The sequence below is a fragment of the Emys orbicularis genome, chromosome 10, assembly GCF_028017835.1.
Source record: "Emys orbicularis isolate rEmyOrb1 chromosome 10, rEmyOrb1.hap1, whole genome shotgun sequence".
Classification (NCBI taxonomy): domain Eukaryota; kingdom Metazoa; phylum Chordata; order Testudines; family Emydidae; genus Emys; species Emys orbicularis.
In genome coordinates, this window is record NC_088692.1 from 68,129,134 (window position 1) to 68,150,419 (window position 21,286).

General features: G+C 43.2%; 1 protein-coding gene across 1 annotated transcript in view; it reads right to left on the reverse strand.

Annotated features, from left to right (window-relative positions):
- Window positions 1-19,959, reverse strand: part of LOC135884465 (tropomodulin-3-like) — a 44,465-nt gene extending 24,506 nt beyond the window's left edge. Inside the window, exons 1-3 of the mRNA XM_065411847.1 lie at window positions 19,894-19,959; window positions 4,274-4,472; window positions 2,856-3,012 (exon numbers count right to left, since the gene is read on the reverse strand). Coding sequence (XP_065267919.1) covers window positions 2,856-3,012; window positions 4,274-4,399 — 283 coding nt within the window. The 5' untranslated portion in view covers window positions 4,400-4,472; window positions 19,894-19,959. The remainder of the gene's footprint in view (window positions 1-2,855; window positions 3,013-4,273; window positions 4,473-19,893) is intronic.
- Between the last annotated feature and the right edge of the window lie 1,327 nt (window positions 19,960-21,286).

The window sequence follows — 21,286 nt, forward strand, 5'->3', positions numbered from 1 at the left end:
ACCCAAAAATTAAAGTATCTAAAGTCAGTCAACTTTTCGCAAATCTTAATCTAATTGTGGCAGCCAGCTAAGGTTGAGTTTTGACAGTCAGCATCACTCTCCCATGCAAGAAAAAAAAAAAAAAAAAAAAAAACTAAATCCAATGAAAGGTGATTTTTTTTTTGGCCCTATCATAAAACCAGAGCCGGACGGTGGGGGCTGGAGAAAGGAGTAACGAAGAATTATGCTAAGATGTGCATGAAATTCCTCACTACTATACACTGCAAAAATTCTGTTTTCATAGCTCTCATTTGAAGAGTGCCTAGTTTCGCTTTTTACAATATTTTTAATATATTATTTACATTTACTCCTTTTTTAAAATTAAACTTATCTTTGCCTTTAGTACTGAAGGAAAAAGATAAGGAAGGTTATTAAATAAGAACCCTCTTTTTTAGGAGAGAAGGGATCTTTAATGGCTACGCTGGCATAACACTGCTATATCTCAACAGCTTGTTGCCATTAGTAATACTTCATTACATAAAGGAAGTGACATTTGATCTTTATTCACTATGATTTATACTACAGCTGGATCCTTCTATTTTCCAGAATTAATGACCATGGCTTTGGTCTACAAAGCTGATAACAAGAAAGCCGGAGGAACTTTAGAAGGCATTCCCCTAGCTGAGTGAAACCATATTAAAAACATCTTCTCCTTTTCCAGGCCGGCAAGAGCTGGGAAATCTGAGGCAGCAGAGTTATCAGGCTGGGTGGTAAGTGGAGTAAAGAGAATCAAGCATTACTTTTATTACTCTCTTAGATCCTTCCAGCCAATCTAAGGACTGCTTCCGCGAGGACCAAAGGGAGCCATGTCTAACCTTTCTTGGCTAGACTAGAAACAAGGCCTTTAAAGGTGAGGAAATCCAGAGGACTTCTCTCACAGTCACCTTTTACCCTTAAGCTGTTTACACTATATGCTGGGAAATCTGACCAAGATTAGAAACACAGAACAAGAGAGGTTAAATAGCATATTAAAGAGCCAAATACAAGTCAGAAGAAGCAGAAGAGGTTGTGGTTGTTGTAGTTGTAAGCATTATATATGAAAATATTCACCCAAACTTCTGCATCTAATTGCTATGCGCAATCAATAATTGCATATGCAAATTAAGCAGGCTAACGTACACAAAAGTCTGAAAATCCAGAACCAGGTGTTCTCTCATCAATAGATAAGCTAGAATCTAGTGTTTTGCACCAATGAGTACAAGGTACAGTTGAAAAGCAGAGCCTGAAGACACCAAATAGTAAGAAGACGGGAACTTTTTTCCCCCATAAAAGGAAAATATTTAATTCATTGAAGTCCATTGATTCCTTCCAACATAATCATAATTTATAATGGGGTGAATGAGGACAGATTGACAGGCTCAATTTTAAATCTGGGTCAGGGAAGAAACTGTTCCATAAGGACAGAACCACAGAGCTGTTAATCAAAATCTTGTTTTAAAAAAAATAAATCTTAATTATTTCAGTTCCAGAGGCTTTATGAGTTAGTAGCATTTCTGAATATACTTTCACATTAGCCATTATGTTTTTTCTACACTTACATTTGTTTGACAATAGTGATTTGTAGCCAAGCTTTAGAAGTGTCAGAAACACTTGAAGACTTACTTTGATTCTAAATCATACTCCAGGACAAGGACACTTGGACATTTTCTTAAATTATTGGGAAGCAGAGTTGATGTATAGTGAAATTTTCGTCACTATCTCCAAGTGCTATATCCTATTTGAGCTGTACACACATAATTATGCCAATAGGAATTGTTAGATACCAGAATCAACTCTGAGCATGTGTATTCATATATATAATCATATACACTCTTATTATACACACTCCAGATACGTGTTTTCATCTTCAACATTTTCTTTGGGGTGAAAGCATGTCTTCTGTGTTGTGTCTTTTTTTAAAGCATTCCCAATAAAATTCCAACCCAACACACTTTCCTAAAATGCAGAGTAACAGCAAGCATTAAACATATTTTTAAACCAGAAAACTGAATCACTAATAAAGCACAAATGAGACATGAAGCTTCTCATAATGTAATTTCATGGGTAACAAATTTAAATGTGCTCTGGGCCATTTTTCTCCTAGGAATCCTACCATCTCATCTGGGGTTGGCAGGCAATAATGCCTTTTGCTGTACTGGGCCCCAAGCTGTAGAAAAGCTTTGCCTTTTAAATCAGTCACAGCCATCCCTCATTTTTATTACTATCCAATCTCTTCAATGCCAAGTGGCTTTTAATAAGACCACTACTCCTATTTACAGCCTTTCTTTTCTTTCCCCACCACCATGTTGGGCCCCTCTACTACTTCTCCAGTTTTATAAGGGTGGCTTTATTTGTAATATATACAGTTTGTTTTATACTCTACAATACATGTATACTTTCAAACCACTATAAAACAATAACTAATGATAATGACACCCTTCTAAGGTTGGTAAGCATTCCTGTTTTAGAGATAGGGGAAGCAGAGAACAGTTCCCAACAGATCAGTGGGAGACCTAGAACCTGAATTCAGGACTTCCTGGCTCCTGACACTGTGGTTAGTCCTCTAGATCATGTTGTTTCAATGGAATTTTCTTGATATATTTTAATGTAATATCAAATTATTAATGGAATCATCCATAAGCAATTCTCTGGAGCACTGGTGGTGCAAGCTACAGGAGTCTCCAACTACTGACAGGGAGAATGACACTTCTAATGAACTGGCTGAGGGGAGTTGCTGGCTATTCCGCCCAAAGAGGGATGTCAAAACAGCCCACGCATCACACCAGTAAAGTGCATTCCTGAATGAGTATCAACATGCTGGCTAAGGACATTCTTACCTTTCTTTTCCCCTGTAAAAGGAACAAATTCCTCCCTGTCTTCCTGTTCCAGTGCTTCCTTCTCCAAATAAGCAAGGAGTCCCTCTCTGTCAAAAGCGCCTGAGGCCTTTTTAGTAGTCTGGTCTTTCTGTCGGAAGCCTGCTGGCAAAAGTGCATTCTACAAAACAAAAGAAAGAATTAATACAAAGCTTAAAAAGTCCTGGTATACAAGTTGTCAGCTTCAATTCAGTCTTTTTGAAAATCAAATTCATTCTATTCTACTTTTCAGAAAATCTTGAACCTCCCTCCAATATTTTTTTGGAGGCCAGGTCTACATACAATGGATTGCATATTGTGCATTATTAGTGTTTTAAAAAAACCGATACAGATAAGCTTGAAGAGTACCAGAGCTTCTTAACTCACACAGTAGTTATTTCACATTTCCTTTTCAATATGAATGCCCCCTTCACTTGCATGGGGAGGAGTGAATAAAAACACTCAGCCCATTTGCACATTGGATGCTCAGTCAGGAGGCTATCTACACCTTTCCAAATTCACAAGAAAACTGTCTATTCTAGCCAACTCAGTCAGCAACCAACAACATGGGGAAGCACTTTTGTGCAGAACACTTCATCTTACTCAAGGTCTTCTGCAACTGCTGGTATAATGTGAATTAAAGGATAAAGTCATAGAAAAAATGGAGGAAGAAATGTGGATAGAAAAGAGGGAGCAGTACATAAGAAAGGGGGGGAAGATTTCTGATGGTCTTTTTAAAAAATGGATTTTGACAGTTTTCACACAGTTAAGAATTATGCATGTCACCAACATGAGAAGTAAGCAACCATACGTAACTAATGGTATCCCACAAGAATACTCTGCTACAGATCAAGTTATTCAGCACTGAATAATGTATTACAATACGACTGACAAGGTCACAAATCTACAGAGATTATATCAAATTTAAGTCTAAATTGACAGCTGGGACTAGAACCCAAATCTAGCTAAAGAACAGAGAGGCAGAAGAAGTCTACCCTTCCCCTCGTCATACTACATTAGTACATGCAACAGAGAAGGCCACCAGGGGTAAAAAAAGGGTGATCAATACATGTTGGAAACAGGATAATAAAGCTAGAAACATTTTCAAACAAAAAATTTCCTTCAGGAACAGCACCAACTGTAATTTTTCCTTTCTCTAATTATAAATCATTCCCAAAAAGGTCTTCATGGTCATTTCGCGTTACATTGGTTGTTTTCATGTTGCAAACAGGAAATAAACAGCTTTGAGATACGAGTTTTTTTTATTTTTTGTATTGTTTCTTTAGCAGATTAGAATACCTGTTCTGTGCATATAAAATGAATTAAAGAGAGCTGCACAAGTTTGTCAGCATAGTTTCTAAACCAGTGCCACCAAAAAAAGCTGTTTGCTGCCCAATTCCCACCTCAGGGTCAAGGTCATCCAGAACAGTTTCCAGTTGTTTCAGTTCTTCTTCTGATAGCTTGTCAAGAATTTCATCCTCATCAAGATCCTTGTACTTGTCCAAATCTTTTCGGAATGGAAGCGTCATGTCTTGAGTAGCAGAAAGTCACTAAGCTTTTCAAACTTCTAATAGAGACTGATTTCTGTTCTTAAATGAAGCTCTAGAAAGAATTAAAAAGGAGCACAATTAAGGACATTTTCTCAAAATCACTGTTTTCAAGCTTCCAAGTGTACAAGTACATTTCCCCCGGAAAAGTTTTCCCCTCCATCACATGTACACATCAATTTTTGCTGTTCTACAGTGGCACATATCGTAAGTGCCTTCTGTTTTTTATAAAATGCCCATCACCATGCTATCTAAGCACTGCTACGCTCCTAGTAGCAATTTAAAAGAATCTCCAACCCCCCAGACCAAATCACTCTGCATCACGAAAAAGTCAAGTTTTGGCTTATAATGTCGATAGTGCCAATTTTACTTATTCTATTGATATCAATAGGACGCTCAAAGCTACAATATTAAAGGATTGGAAAAAAGCAAAAATAGTTATGAACAGTATTTCTCTAGTCTAAGCCCTCCTATTGCCATTAGTTTTTGCAAGCAACAGACGTCAAAAGTGTTCCGTAGGTAGTTGAGAATTATCTTTTATATTTTTCTTGTTCGAGGTCATGTTTACAGCTTGATTAGAAGAGGCACAGTAAAGAGACAAACTAATTAGGTAATAAACAAGGACATGAGTCAGCAATAACGGCAAAGGAAGTTAGCCATCTACTTCTGCTGAGTGAGTTATATACTGATAAGTAACATTTGACTCTCTCAAATTAAAGACGAACACATAGTCAAAATGCTTAGCAACTTTTTCTTTTTAAGTTTCCTAAATACCAGTAGCCAGATGATCAAGAGATGCCTATTCAATTTTTACTTCCTGGATGCTTGCTGGAGGCCAAATATATAGAGAATCAGGAATTAAGCATTCTCCAGGTCAGCCTTTTTCCTTCCTATAACTTGAAAGAGGCCAATTTACGCCCAGTGACTAAGGGTACATCCAGACTACCCGCCGTATCAGCGGGTAGCGATCAATTTATCGGGGATCGATATATTGCATCTCGTTAACAGACGCGATATATCGATCCCCGAACGCACTCCCCGTCGACTCCGGAACTCCACCGGAGCGAGCGGCGGTAGCGGAGTTGACGGGGGAGCCGTGGCCATCGATCCCGTGCCGTGAGGACCCAAGGTAAATCGATCTAACCGCTATTCACGTAGCTGAAGTTGCGTATCTTAGATCGATCCCCCCCCCCCCCCGTGTAGACCAGCCCTAACATTGCAATATCTCTCACTTCATTTTGACTCAAGTATGCGTTAGTTGTGAATTTAAAAAATCCCATGGACTGATTTAATACAACAAGCCCTACTTCAAAATTAATGTAAAAGGTTTAAATAGAGCAGGTAGTTATAAAAAAGCATCTGCCCAGCACAGCAGTTAAAATGTTCAGGAATATACTACATAATCTGACAGTTGAACAAATTGCATACCACAGACAGAATTTATTCTCAATTTCATACACTGAAAACATGAGATTTTTTGAGCAAGCTACAGAACTTTCCATTATAACTAGCGAGAGTTACTTACTACCTCATACAATAAGGAGCTATCGTTTGTTATGAAATATAAACAAATCTTGGGTATGAGATACAGGACTGGTCTACATGACAAAGTTAGGTCAGCTTAACTATATCGCTCAGGGCTGTGAAAATTTCATGCCCTGAGCAATATAAAGCCAACCTAATCCCCAGTGAAGACACTGCTAGGTTGGGTGGGAGCTACTGCCTTTTGCAGAGGTGGATTTACTACAGTGACAGAAGACCCTCTTCCACTACTGTGGGCTTGTCTTCACTACGGGGCTAAATTGGCGCTGCAGCGGCATTGATATAGCAGGTGTACTGAAGACACGCTCAATTGATGGGAGAGCACTCTCCCATCGATTTCTGTACTCCCCCTCAACGAGCGGCAGAAGCAATGTTGGCGGGAGAGCATCTCCCGCCAACATAGCGTAGCGTGGGCCCCGCGGTAAGTAGATCTTAGCTACGTCGGCTTGAGTTATGCTCCTAACATATCTCAAATTGCGTAGCTTAGATCGACTGGCAGCTGTAGTGTAGACCAGGCCTGTAGCAAGTGTCTATATTATAGCAGTGCAGCAGCTACGTCCCTGTAGCATTGTAAAGTAGACATACTCACACATTCTAGTGACCACTTTTTTTAGTGCATTAAGGAATATAAAAGGGGACAGGTTCATTTATTTCCCTCCCTTTAAAAAAAAAAAAAATTGGATGGCCTGGGAGGTTGCTGTCTTTTGGCCAAATTCTTGGCTCAAGCTGTGCACATACATATATGCAAAACACCACAGCTGAAGGTGGAAGGAGAGAAGGACATTGTACTTGATTTTTCCCAAAAGAGTAAAGTCATGGAGATGTATCCCATAGTAGACTTTGGGAACAGGGCCAAGACTACTGGCCTGACTTGAACCCCACTGCTGCTTCCGGCAGGAATAATCTACTGAGAGGCTGTGCATGAAGCCAGAGTCAACTTGTCAATGTTGGTTTTATTTGTCCAAGGCATGCACAAAGTGCCATTGCAGGTGCTTACATAACACACTGCATTCATTTTTTCATTTCTGCAATTATAGTTGATTCCAGGCCACATGATCTTTGGCAGGTCAAATATGTCATTGTTTCCCCCCACACATACCAAACAAAATTAAAAATAAATTAGAAAACACAACCCTATCTCCTGGCTAGTCTACAGCTCTGTTTACTGAATTCCTTCATCTCATTTGTGTACAGTAAGGGAAGTTTCATGGTGATTATTTGATCACTGAATGTGTCACTGTTAGTCAGCATGCTGTTTTGCACTCAGAGACTGAGCAGTGGGAATGTAGGCTAAGATTTCTATGGCGCACACTTCATATACTTTATAGATAAGACAGGTTTCAGAGTAGCAGCCGTGTTAGTCTGTATCCGTAAAAAGAACAGGAGTACTTGTGGCACCTTAGAGACTAACAAATTTATTAGAGCATAAGCTTTCGTGGGCTACAACCCACTTCTTTGGATGCATATATGCTCTATAAGCTTATGCTTATGCTCTAATAAATTTGTTAGTCTCTAAGGTGCCACAAGTACTCCTGTTCTTTTTATAGATAAGAGGCTCTCAACCATTTTCTTTCTGAGGACTCCACAACATGCTATAAAAGCTCCATGGCCCAGCTGTGCCACAACTGTTTTTCTCCATGTAAAAGCCAAGGCCGGCATTAAGGGGTAGCAAGCAGAGCAATTGCCCAGGGTCCCATGCTCAGGCTTCGCTTCAGCCCCAGATGGTAGGGCTCAGGACCCCAGGCTGCAGTCCTGCGCTGCAGGGCTTTGGCTTTCTGCCCTGGGATGTAACGAGTCTAACCCCCTGAAACCTGCTCGCAGCCCCCCATGGGACCCCAGACCCCTGGTTGAGAACCACTGTTATAGATAACAGTCCACAACAGTACTACAAGCAAGTTCTGTTAAGCCAGATTTTCTTTTCAATTTCTCTAACAAGAATGACAGTTTTTGATGTCTGCCAACCTAGAAGAGACTAACAAAGCGTACAGGTACATACTGCTTCAAATAGTTACAACTATTGACAGGATGATCTCACTATATTAAAACTTAGTATTTTACTAAAGAAAACTATTACTAGTTGAAACACGGTTACTTCTGTGATTGCATGTTTGGTATTACTAGGACATCCAGATGCTGAGCTACTATGACCAAACACAGGCTAAATTCTCAAGAGACTTCAAAAATGTCACAGAATCAGTGTCAGTAAAGTTAAATTAAGTGGCTTCTGCCAGATCTCCCACTAGCTTAAAAGAACAGCCTTGGTCTGACAGTTGGCCGGGGGGGTGGGGGGGGGGAGGAGAGAGAAATGTTAGGGGGAGGGATAGCTCAGTGGTTTGAGCATTGGCCTGCTAAACCCAGGGTTGTGAGTTCAATCCTTGAGGGGGCCACTTAGGGATCTGGGGCAAAATCAGTACTTGGTCCTGCTAGTGAAGGCAGGGGTTTGGACGCAATGACCTTTCAAGGTCCCTTCCAGTTCTAGGAGATAGGATATCTCTAAAAAAAAAAAAAAGCACTTGTTTTAATATTCTGTGAAAACACTAGGAAACAGATGGACTAGACAGGGAAATATTTTCATTAATGACTTGGATAATGGAATGAAGAGTATGCTTATAAAAATCTGCAGATGACACCAAACTGGGAGGGGTTGCAAGCACTTTGGAAGACAGGATTAGAATTCAAAACAGTCATCACAAATCAGTGAACTGGTCTGAATTCAACAAGATGAAATTCAAAAAAGACAAGTGCAAAGTACTTCACTTGGGAAGAAAAAACTCAAATGTACAACTACAAAATAGGGAATAACTGCGGAGGTGGTAGTACTGCTGAAAAGGATCTGGGGGGTTATAGTGGATCACAAATTGGGTATGATTCACCCATGTGATGCAGCTGCGAAAAAGGCTAATGTTCTAGGACAGTGGTTCTCAAAGCCGGGCCGCCGCTTGTGTAGGGAAAGCCCCTGGCGGGCCGGGCCGGTTTGTTTACCTGCTGCGTCCGCAGGTTTGGCCGATTGCGGCTCCCACTGGCCGCGGTTCACCGCTCCAGGCCAATGGGGGCTGCGGGAAGTGGTGCGGGCCAAGGGATGTGCTGGCCGCCCTTCCCGCAGCCCCCATTGGCCTGGAGCGGCGAACCGCGGCCAGTGGGAGCCGCGATCGGCAGGACCTACGGACGGGCAGGTAAACAAACTGGTCCGGCTCGCCAGGGGCTGTCCCTGAACAAGCGGTGGACCGGCTTTGAGAACCACTGTTCTAAGGTGTATTAATAGGACTGCTGGATGTAAGATACAGGAGGTAACTGTCCCATTCTACTTGGTACTGGTAAGGTAACAGCTGGAATACTGTACCCAATTCTGGGTGCCAAACTTCAGAAAAGGTGTGCACAAACAGGAGAGCAGCAACAATAAAGGGTTTAGAAATTCTGACCTACGAGGAAAGGTTAAAAAACCTGGGAATGTTTAGTCTTGAGAAAAGATGACTGAGGAGCGGGGGGAGAGAACCTGATAACAGTCTTCAAATGCATTAAGGCAGGGGTGGGCAAACTACAGCCCATGGACCACATCCGGGCCATTAGACCATTTAATCCAGCCCTCAGCTCCCACTGGGGAGTGGTATCGGGGGTTTACCCCATTCCAGCATCACCAGCTCCACCTCAGAACCCACACCCCCAGCTGGAGCCCTCACACCTCTCCCCCATACCCCAAACCCCTGTCCCAGACCTGATCCCCCTCCCCGCCCTCTGAACCCCTCGGACCCAACCTGGAGCCCTCTCCTGTACACCAGCCCCACCCCAGAGCCCTCACACCCCCCCCCCGCACCCCAACCTGGAGCCCCTTCCTGCACCCTAAACTCATTTCTGCCCCACTCCAGAGCCTGCACCTCCAGTCGGAGCCCGCACCCCTACTCCCAATTTTGTGAGCATTCATATTTCCATATCCCGATGTAGCCCTCAGGCCAAAAAGTTTGCCCACCCCTGCATTAAGGGCTGCTCTAAAGAGGACTGTGATCAATTGTTTTCCATGTCCACTGAAGGTAGGTCAAGAAGAAATGGGCTTAATCTACTGCAAAGGAAATTTAGGCTATATATTAGGAAAAAATTTCTAACTATAAGGGTAGTTAAACTCTGCAATAGGCTTCCAATGGAGGTTGTGGAGTGTTTTTAAGAGCAGGTTGGACAAACACCTGTCAGGGATGATCTAAGTTTACTTGGTCCTGCCTCAGAGCAGGGGGGTGGACTTGATTTCTTGAGGTCTCTTCCAGCCCTACATTTCTATGAACGTACAGATTTATGTAAGAAGGTGCATAAAAGTGGTGACTCAAAATTAACAAATGACACCATCAACTTAAATTCTGTACCTTATAGTCTAGCACAGACTGCTACAGTTGCCATAGCCTTATGGTACACCTCGACCCCGATATAACGCGACCCGATATAACATGAATTCGGATATAACGCGGTAAAGCAGTATTCCGGAGGGGCGGGGCTGCGCACTCCGGCAGATCAAAGCAATTTCGATATAACGCGGTTTCACCTATAACGCGGTAAGATTTTTTGGCTCCTGAGGACAGCATTATATCGAGGTAGAGGTGTATTTCTGAAATGTTTTGTTAAGGATTCACAGTATCTGCAGAGTAATTAATGTAACTACAGTGCATCCCACACAATATGTATACAAACTAACTTCTGACTCTAGAACAGAAAAGTTTTTCCCCTTCCTTTTAATTTAAGCCATTCAGTATAGTATCTCAAAGGAAAACATTTCCTGCAGCTAATTACACAGCATTGTCAGCCACTAAGCTGCATACTCTTTGTGCCAAGTTAAGCTGTTTTTCAACTTTATGAGAGTGTTTGCATTCAAATATCACAAAGCGATTTATAATTTGAAACAATTTGCAATGCTGTCAGTGATTCGAATCTATTAAAAAAATGTCCTGATGTGGCTCAGTAACTAACCCCTCCACCAAAACAATATGATCAACTTCAGTACCATATGCCTTCTTCTACCAGGCTTTGTGCTACTTCTCAAACAACACAGTCTCCCACAACTCCCTTCCACTTACTGTCTTTAGCACTTCCGCCTTGAGAAAGTAATCTGGAAGTTACACAAGATAAATATTGGTAATATATTAAGATTCCACTTGCAGTCCACGGACCTCATTTGTCTTGTATATGATGCCATATAGTCACTATATTGATCTCAGAAGCTGTTCTAGCTGGCCTGATGGTTCTATTGATGGCGCATCATAAACCAATCAAGGCTCCCAAGTGATTAGGTCATCTGAGAGGCTACAGGTTTCCAGGGTATGGAAGAAATTTTAAGCTTCCCATCCATTTGCAAAACCTACAGACACCTGTTAGAGAATACAGTGGGAGACCACCAGCCCTACCCACTGCAGACTTAGTGACACAGGTGCAATTGCGGGTGTACAGGATGTGGGATAGAATACGTGGTTTGGGTTTTTTTAAGCTTATTAAAATAAAATCGGAAACTATAACAGAACACTTGAGTAATATCCTGAATCTTCTCCTTAGCAAGTTAAGCGTCCCCTGACACATACGCTTACTTAAAACAAGTGAGAGTCACCTTTCAAGATTTGGGATGAACCTACCATTTAAAATCATTCTGGGGTTCACTGTGTAAATACCTATGGATCAGTATTAGACTAGTTTTAAAAGTACACTTTTCATTTTTAATAAAAAGCATCTTCCAAAAAAGATTACCATGTAACACTGATTGTTGTGACAAGTATATGTACTACTGTAATGTCTAGGAGCCCTACCCATGAAACAGAACTCCACTGTGTTAGGCGCTGTACAAAAAGAGTCCCTGACCATGACGACTATCTGCAGAATGTGGTCTGCAAAAGAAGATTAAGATCTATATAAAACATACTCAGCTCCAAAAAGCGTACAGGGCAAACAGCAGTTCTACGCAGTTATTCCTGCTAAGCTAGAACCCTTCACCTCCCATTAACTATACTAAGGTGCTATAATTTACTGTTAAATTTGGCACTTATTTGCTTTCCATCATTCAATACAAACAACTAGTTTCAAAAATGTGCTTGTGCGCTATTTGATTCACTACAAAATATTGGTGTCACAGATCCATAGGTCCAGTGCTCTGGAACAGTCCCTGGAGAACCCCTTCAATGTGCCAGGCCCCTTAGGGTCTCACTCTTTCACTAGGATAAGACACTTGGCTTCACCGCCTTCTTAGACCGAACCTTGGAGCCTTCAGCGCCCCTGCTTCACACCATGAGTTCCCTTCAGCTAATCCAGCTGAGAGAGAACTGAACACCCAAAGGAGCAATGCACCCTCAACTTCAGCCACTGCAGTGACTCTCAGCTAGCATCGTAAAAGCAGTAGGGTTTATTAGCTGTCTGGAACACAGCATAGAAAGTCCTTGGTTAGCATATAGAACAGAAAGTTACAGCATGGTCCATCTGGGTCAGCCCAAAGCCGCTCTTTTGTGCTAGTTCAGGAGAGTGTCCTGCTTCCAGCAGCTTACACTTAACAACCCCCAACCGTGTCCCTCCCCAGTCCTTTGTTCTTGTTCCCAGGCAACCATTGTCACATGGGGCCCAGGCCCCAGACAGTAGGCGTGGATCACACCTGTATCTCTGGGTCTCTGCAGAGAGTAAACAATCTTTTCCCGCTACCTAGTTAACAATATAGCATATAGGGGAAACTGAGGCCTTGGCTACACTCGGGAATTCACAGCGCTGTATGTACTCCACCTCTCCAAGGGGAGCAGCTTGCAGTGCTGCGAGCGAGCGTGCAGCGCTGCAGGCTCTGATCACACTGGCACTGTACAGCGCTGCACTCGCTGCGCTCGGGGGGGACGTTTTCACACCCCTGAGCGCAGCAAGTTGCAGCGCTATACAGCGCCAGTGTAGGCAAGGCCTTAGGTACACACAATATTCATGCAAAATATTACAGAAAATTCCCACTCCATCATAGGAGGCAGAAAGAAGTATTTAGATTGTAAGCTCTTTGGGGCGCATAGTGCCCTTTTCTGCAAAGCAGCATCCAATTTACTACACTAAACAATTCATTTTCACAAAAGCTTTCGCTACAGCCATGTTAATGCCATTGTTATTTGAATTAATCATTCCAAACCACATCTCAAAGTTCCCCTGTCAATCTAGGATCCAGTGTTTTCCACTGATCTAACTTTATAGTTTACAGCTTAAACTTTGCACGTAGAAGTATGAAAGGTCACTATCCTCAGAGTATATATAACTAAGATACTAGAACAATATAGCTGGACTTGAGGAATTTATTCTCCCATTTGCCAGTCAAACAGAAAACTTTATTAAGGGGGGGGGGTGCAAGGGAGGGAGGAGGACAAAGCCATGATTTTTTGATAAATTTGACCTTTCATTTAAAAATAGTTTTTAGCAGTCATCACTAAAAGTATTACATTCCAAATATGAATTAATGCAGTGCTGTCCCAGTCAGCATTCAGACAACGCCAATGTCTCCTCTGCTGGTCCTAGGTTTATTAAGCATCAGGAGAGTTAAAACATGAGACTGGTTAGAACACTATGGACAGGAGTGAAAAAAACAGGAATCAGGTCACTCTGCTGCTGCCTGGGAAAATGATGAGCAACAACAGAAATAAAAGCACTGGAGAGAAATATTCTTATGTTATACTGCTTATATTAGCTGAGTCATCAATCTCTGAAGGACGGTTCAGCTACTTTCATACATCTCACCTCAACACCTGAATTATTCTGTAAGTGTGTTCTCTTAAAGTGTGGATTGGAACTGAATGCTTAACAAGACCTAATTTTTTTATTTTTCCTTCAAAGACATCCCTGAGAAATTTACCTCCAGTACCTTTAAGGACAGTTTCTCAGGGCCTTAATACTTCTCTAATCATAGTTTTGTGGGGGAGAGTTGAAACTGAAATCTTAAGCTTTACTGAAGTCACTAAACTGGTTTTTTTTTTTTAGCTCAGATTTTAAAATAGAAGTGACATCATAAAAACAAATGGAGCTGTTTTTTGCCAGCAAGCTTATAGAGTTCACTTTACCCTCATTTGTTACTCCAGAGTCTTCTTCCAATCAGCCCCCGGATGAATCTAAATTGGCAGGGAGAGGAGGGTCTACGGGCAGATTTTATCAGCATTCCACCATCAATCAGAGACTGAAACAGTTCCAGCTGTTTAATGGAGCCTAATCTAAAGTTTTCCCCAAAGGAAGTCTTACAATGCCAGCAACTTTAACTCTCAATGTACAAGAATACATGTAACCATTTATGAACCCCACATTCTCTTTAAACAAGACTTAACAACTTATCTTCATTTACCAAAACTAGAAGAAATAAGAAGTCTATTTTAAAGTGACATAAAGGCAATATGAATACCAGCACATTCTTAGTTTTAGATTCTCATTGTGGGATCCCTCATTAATAGTACTACGCACTACTACTTAGAGCAGTGATCTCCAACCTTTTTTAGGCACAAGATCACTTTTTGAATTTAAGTGCAACTCAGGATTTACCTCATCCCTTCCCTGAGGCCCTGATCCCCTCCCTCCATCGCTCACCCTCCCCCACCCTCAATCACTTTCACCAGGCTGGGGCAGGTGGTTATGGTGCAGGAAGGGCTGTGGGCTCCAGGCTGCGGCTGAGGGGTTCGGCATGTGGAAGGGGGCTCTGGGCTGAGCCTGGGGCATGGATGCAGGAGGGGGTTAGGGCTTCGGGCTGGGGCAGAGTGTTGGGGTGCAGGAGGGGGCTCCAGGCTGGGACAGAGTGTTGGGGTGCAGGGGGTACGGGGTGCTGGCTCCAGGAGGGGCTCTGGGCTGGGGTTGAGGGGTTCGGCGTGTGGATGGAGGCTCTGGGCTGAGCCTGGGGCATGGGTGCAGGAGGGGGTGAGGGCCTCGGACTGGGGCAGAATGTTGGGGTGCAGGAGGGGGCTCCAGGCTGGGGCAGAGTGTTGGGGTGCAGGAGAGGTACAGGGTGCTGGCTCCAGGAGGGGGCTCGGGAGAGGGCTGAGGAGCAGGAGGGGATTTGGGGTGCTGGCTCCAGGATGGGGCTCGGGGCGGGGTGCGGGCGGGATGCGGGTTTCCACCAGTTGGTGCTTAGCTCGGGCGGCAGCACAGCAGAGCTAAGGCAAGCTCCCTGCCTGCCCCGGCCCCACACCGCTCCTAGAAGCGGCCAGCACACCCCTGCAGCCCCTGGGGGGGTGGGGGGGAAGGAGGGGATGAGGTGCACATGGCTCCGCCCACTGCCCCTCTCTGCAGGTACCATCCCCAGAGCTCCCATTGGCCCCAGTTCCCCGTTCCTGGCCAACGGGAGCTGTGAGGGCGGTGCTTGCAGGCAGGAGCAGTGTGCAGAGATGCCTGCCCCTCCCCCAGGACCTCAGGGGTGTGCTGGCTGCTTCCCAGAGCAGCGTGGGGCCCCTGCCTTAGCCCCGCTGGACTTTTAGCAGACAGAGATTGCGATCGACTGGCAGAGGCTCCAGGATCGACCAGTCGATCATGATGTACCAGTTGGTGACCACTGATTTACAGCCATTCAAACCTTGGCATTTCTGCTGAATCATCCAATCAGAGTACCATTTTTGGAGAGTTATGGTAATTTTGTGATAGGGCCACCTACTACTAAGAACTAAGCTGACACCACCAAATGGTTTCATGTGCTTGGCCCCGAAATGGCAATCATTTTCTCTTCATAACCAATCCAGTCCTAAAGAGTTATATATCCATTAGATCAGTGGTCCCCAACCTTTTTGTGGCCAGTAGCACATTCATGTTTTCAGAAGAGTGTGGCGGGCGCCAACAATTTTTCAAGGCTTATTCTGTAGTGGTACATTAAATAATACGAAAAACATCATATATAATATTACATAATATACGAATCCAGAGAGAAGAGAAAAGCCAGAGAGAAGCCGCGAGGACAGAGAACACCGGCGCCCGCAGCCCCGGAGTACTCTGTCCCCAGCAGGCGCGGGGCCCCGGCTTCTCTTCCCTGCTGGGCATTAGGCGGGCCCCGCGCCTGCTGGGGACAGAGAACACCGGTGCCCGCAGCCTGCAGCCCCGGAGTTCTCTGTCCCTGGCAGGTGCGGGGCCGCGGCTTCAGCCCCGGCCCCGTGCCTGCCAGGGACCGAGAACACCGGCGCCCGCAGCTTGAAGCCCCGGAGTTCTCTGTCCCCATCAGGCGCGGGACCGCAGCTTCTCTCCCCTGCTGGGCACTAGGCGGGCGCACATAAATGCCCCGGCGGGCACCATGGCACCCGCAGGCACCGCACTGAGGACCATTACATTAGATGGATTCCCATCTTGGGTTATACCACTCTAGTTTTTCTACAGTGCAAGTTGTAGATTTTTCTCACTGTAAATTTTGATATAGTTGGAGAAAATGCAGTTCACCTTATAATGAAACTTATATACATTATGCCAATTGTCCTGTCAAATGACCGCAATCAACCAAGAGCACTTTTCTGGTCAAACTAACAGATGCCTTTGTGGGCAATTGGAATCCCTAATACATAATCACAAACTCAGATGTTACAGTTTTGCACCTCCATATACCTGCAAAGAAAAAATGTTTCCATCAAAGATTACATTTGGAAGAATCTATATTGCCCAATACCTGCTATTTTTTCCCTCTACATCAGTAAGAGCTACTGACTCTTTTCAGCTTAGCAGTGTTTACTTTTTGTGCTTATACTTTTAGTCCATAAATACATAGCATTAACAAAGATGCAGAGTGAGCACAGTACTGGGTTGTTTTAAGAGATGGCTACATTATTCCAGATAATCTTGTCCAATAAGATCCTATACCTGGATGCTTATTTCTTAAAAATGCAATCACCCATTCCATAGAATCATACAAATAGGACTGAACAGCAAAATAACCAAGTAGATAACATTATGAAATTTCCCACAGGAGACTGATTCAAGAACACTGGGTTTTTCATTTATTGGGCTGAAAGCACTGTAGCAATGACACAGAGCTTCTGGGAACAGCAGGTGAATGAGCTGTGCTCTTCAGCACAACCAGCTTAAAGGCATTTCCAGATTTGTAAGCCTTGCTAGCCGAAGGGCAGGTATTACGATCGTAGATAAATGCCAGACCTTGAACTGGAGAACAGAAAGATAAGCATACCAGAATAATAAAAAAGCCTTAACACACACTAATTCAAACTAGCTACAATCCTGCAGTTATCAACTGCCCTGGGGAGGTAAGAGCGCCTGTGGCAGAAATCACTTGCTAAGGTTACAGGTGTGTGTACACTTAAGGACTTCCTGCGCATACACTGCACACATGTAGCATTTTCAAAAGTGATTTGTTTATCCTCTAACAAAAACAGAAGAGACAAAGTATGCTTTAGTTTTAATTTTCCAGATAGAATGCAACATAATTTCTCCCATTTTTGCTTATTTAGCAGTGACAACCCACTCATGGCCTGAAACAAAAAGGGGAAAGGAAAAATTCACTTTAAGATGCTCCCCTTTTATCTTTTCATCTAGAATATCAAAACAAGTTTTAGCAGTTACCAAACTATTTTAAATTCATCCCACATACTTGGTAGTCTAACAATGGAAAGAAAAGCAAAAGACCAAGCCTTCCAAGTTCTGAAGGACTAGTCCATGCCAAATCATTCATCCCATTAAAGCTTCTGTGTATCAAAAATCTATATACACAATCAGTTAGCAAAATGTAATTGTATAGGATACATTAACTGTGTTAAAGTAAATTTGCGTTAAGGCATATTAACGTGAAATTACCCCAGCTAGAATAATTGTTGTTTCCCCAGATACTATTTCTTTTCTTGTCTCTACTGCAACAGGGTATTGTAAACACAGCTGTTTGAATATCTATGATCTGAATTTTTTACTGAAATAGCCTACTCGCTATTTTCCTGTTTTAAATTACATTTCGTGATTACCCAACTATCTTCTAACTTTGCCACTGCTGATAACATGGCAATTATTTAAAAATATATATTTTTAAAATATTTGTTTCTGCCTTCCTCTAGAGTTATTTTTTCTAGCTTAAAGAACTTAACACCATGTTTTAGAATACATTAGGTCACAGTTTACCTTTCAGAGGCCAACACAGCAAGCTTGTTCATGAGAATCTCAGAGCACACGGAAACAGACAAGTATATGCACATTTACACTGCAAAGGGGCCCACTGAACCTTGTCATTCAAGTTACATGCCTTGACGTAAACATATCTTTATAATGGGCCTATTTCCTGTTTGAACACAGCCTCATGAGACATGCAGTTTTCATTACCGGAAGATTTCTACATTAACACTCCATATAGTACATATCATTTTGTTAAACATAGGTATGCCAGAAAAGCATTCCTTGGCAAGTAGCCTTCTAAAAATTATTTATAAGCACAGTTTTTAAGTTACAGAACACGTACAAAACAATTTAGAGAGTTGTGTCAAACCTGAGGAGAGAAAGAGAGAGCTCTGATTCTGCAGGCCAACTTTTTAAAGTATAAATTGTAGCTATTTTATATGATCAGTCAGACTGCTGATATAGAAAGGTTAACACATAGCTGCTACTTGGGAAGATAGAAAAATAAATGTTTGAATTCATGTCTTCAAAACAATAAGAAAGCTAAGTGCAATACTGATACTCACATATATTAAAGATGATCTGAAGAAGATTAAAAAATTGTGATGTGCCCTTTCCATGGTTTTGGTGGAGGAGTGGCTCGGGGTCTCAGAAAACATACATTGTTAGCTTGCATACTTCACTTGAAGGGATTGAGGAAGGGGGTAGGGGGAAGCTGAATTTTTAACAAAGGCTTCCTTTCGCCAAACTGTTACTAAGCTAAATAGATGTTATTTTAAAACACCAAGAATTTTAGAATATAATGAAAGAAAGAGTCAGACACTTCTAATGTAAAAAAAAAACCCACACACATTAAAAAAAAAAAAGTCACCCCACAGACTTTTTTTTTTTTGCCAAAAGCCATTTCAAGTTCTTCTTTATACCTCAGAAAAATGCTAAACAGGGTACTAGCCTATTTTTTTCTCCCTTCTGCAGGTGACCTGTGATGATTATTCTATTACATTTTTAAGTAAAGCTGTTTTACAAACATATGCTTCCAAGACTAACACAGAAAAGCAGTACACTTCCAATCTGTTGATTTAGAATGCAGGTGTGGGTGAGACGTGATCATGATTCCTGTAACACCAAACCTTTGTTTGCAAATATCTTGATTTATTACCGAATACTTAATCAACATCAACATGAATGAAGAAAGTTTTCAGACAGGGCATTTATTTTCCGATAGTTAACAAAACTCGGCTGGAGATCTCAAAGCAACAGACCAAGGCCCCAGGCCAGAACCTATCAGGGGCGGGGAGATGGACAGAATGGCTTAAGAAACGAGAAACCACCCCAAGGCTCTTGAAGGCTGCATGTTCTAACAGGGCAAATTACAATGCAAGCCGCAGAGCAATGGGTAGGGGTGGGAGGAGAGAGTGGGAAAGTTGCTGTTCCCAGAGCCCGAGGACAGCGAGTTTCAGGAGGATGGGGGGGTTCCCTTGGTGGGACGCTAATGAGCCTTTCAAGTCAGGAGGCAGATAAAGCAGCGCGGCAGGGAATCCCGGGGGCGGGGGCGCTGAGCGCAGCGACAAAGGAAGGAGGAAGTTTCCCGGGGCGTGGAGCCGTGACGCTGCCAGAGCCCCTTGGACCAAACCTTCCCCTGCTCCTAGGGACACCCCGAGTAGAGCAGCCTCGCGCCCAGCAGGGAGCCTCGTGCCCGGCTTGCGGGGCGCGCGGCGCCTCCCCGAGACCCGCACCGGCGGCTCGGCTCAGCGCACCCCGCCCCACGCCCTGTGTCCGGGGAGGCTCTGCCCGCTGCCCCCAGCCGGGCCTCTCCCCACCGCGGGCTGCACCCGGGCCGGGCCCAGCCCAGAGACAGCCCGCGCGCCCGCCACCACCTGCCCCCACAGACTCACCCCGGCACCGGCAGGCACCCAGCGTCCTCCACCTCTCCTCAGCGAAACTGTTCCTCTCCCCCCCCCGTCACTGCGCCTGCGCACCCTCTCTCTGAGCCCAAGGCAGCCACAGGCATCATGGAAGTTGTAGTCCTAGGTGAGCGGAATAGCTTTGCGGGATACCCAGCAGTTCTCCCGTTTTAATTCTATTGATACAGTTAAAGCGGTGCAGCCCCCTCTGTGTGGAGACGCTCAGGCCTTGTCTACACTAAAAAGGGTTTCCTAGTATAGCCATACCCGGAAACTTTCACAGTGGAGATGCTGCACATACCTGCAAAATTAGGTTTGCCAACCTTCCAGGATAGTCCTGGGGTCTCCAGGAATTAAAGGTTATGTCATGTGATGAAACCTGCAGGAATATGTCCAACCAATATCAGCAACCCTACTGCAAAAGAGCCTTCTTGCCAGCATACCTTATACCAGTTCCCTGAATAAAGTAAGCTCTGATGGCAAAAGGACTGTGTTGTCAGTATAACTGCATCTATCCTGATGGTTTTGCTGGTATGGTTATATTGGTTGAGGGCGAATTTTTTTTAGGCATAGACCAAGTCTTATTCTGGTATAAAGGTGTTTTGTATAGGGTGATTATAGATGCTGATCTTATTCTGTTTATTTATTGTCCTGAAGGCCTGGTGTATACTAGACTGGCAAGTGACATGTTAAGGCCCTGAATTTATCTTTCTAATTTCCTTGGACATGGTTGATTTCTGACAGCAATACTGACTTCTCTCTGATAATCTTTCTAACAAAATTATTTGTCTTCTTTTCTGTCTAGAGGATACAGCAGTATTATCTCCATTTTACAGATGAGGAGACTGAGGAACCAAGTTCTTACGTGACTTGCACAAGTTGCCATAGGAAATTTGTTGCAATTCCAGGAATAGAAACAAGGGGTGAAATCCTGGCCTTACCGAAGTTAATGGGAGTTTTGCTATTGACTTCAATAGGGCCAGGATTAACCCCTGATCTTCCAGCCTCATAAGACATATCCAGTGTAAAGGGGCATATGTAATATGTCTATTATAAATTACTTGACTTTAAATAGCTAAAATAACTATTAAATTAATGTGAGATAGTGGATGGAATCCTAGATCTGTTGAAATCAATGTCAAAACTCACATGGACTTTAATAAGAGCTGAATTTTACCCATTGTATTTTATTAAAATTAAGAATGTTTCTTCCTTTTGGTGTGAACTTAACATGGAACAGTCGAATATGTAAAATGGAACAATCTAAGAGTGCTTTGTTTCACAGTATGAAACACCCTTTGTGTAGACAACTATGAGGTTAAGAGTGTTCAGCTAGCGAGCTGACTGGGTTTTATAATAGCTGTGAGTTTCACTTGTGAATGCT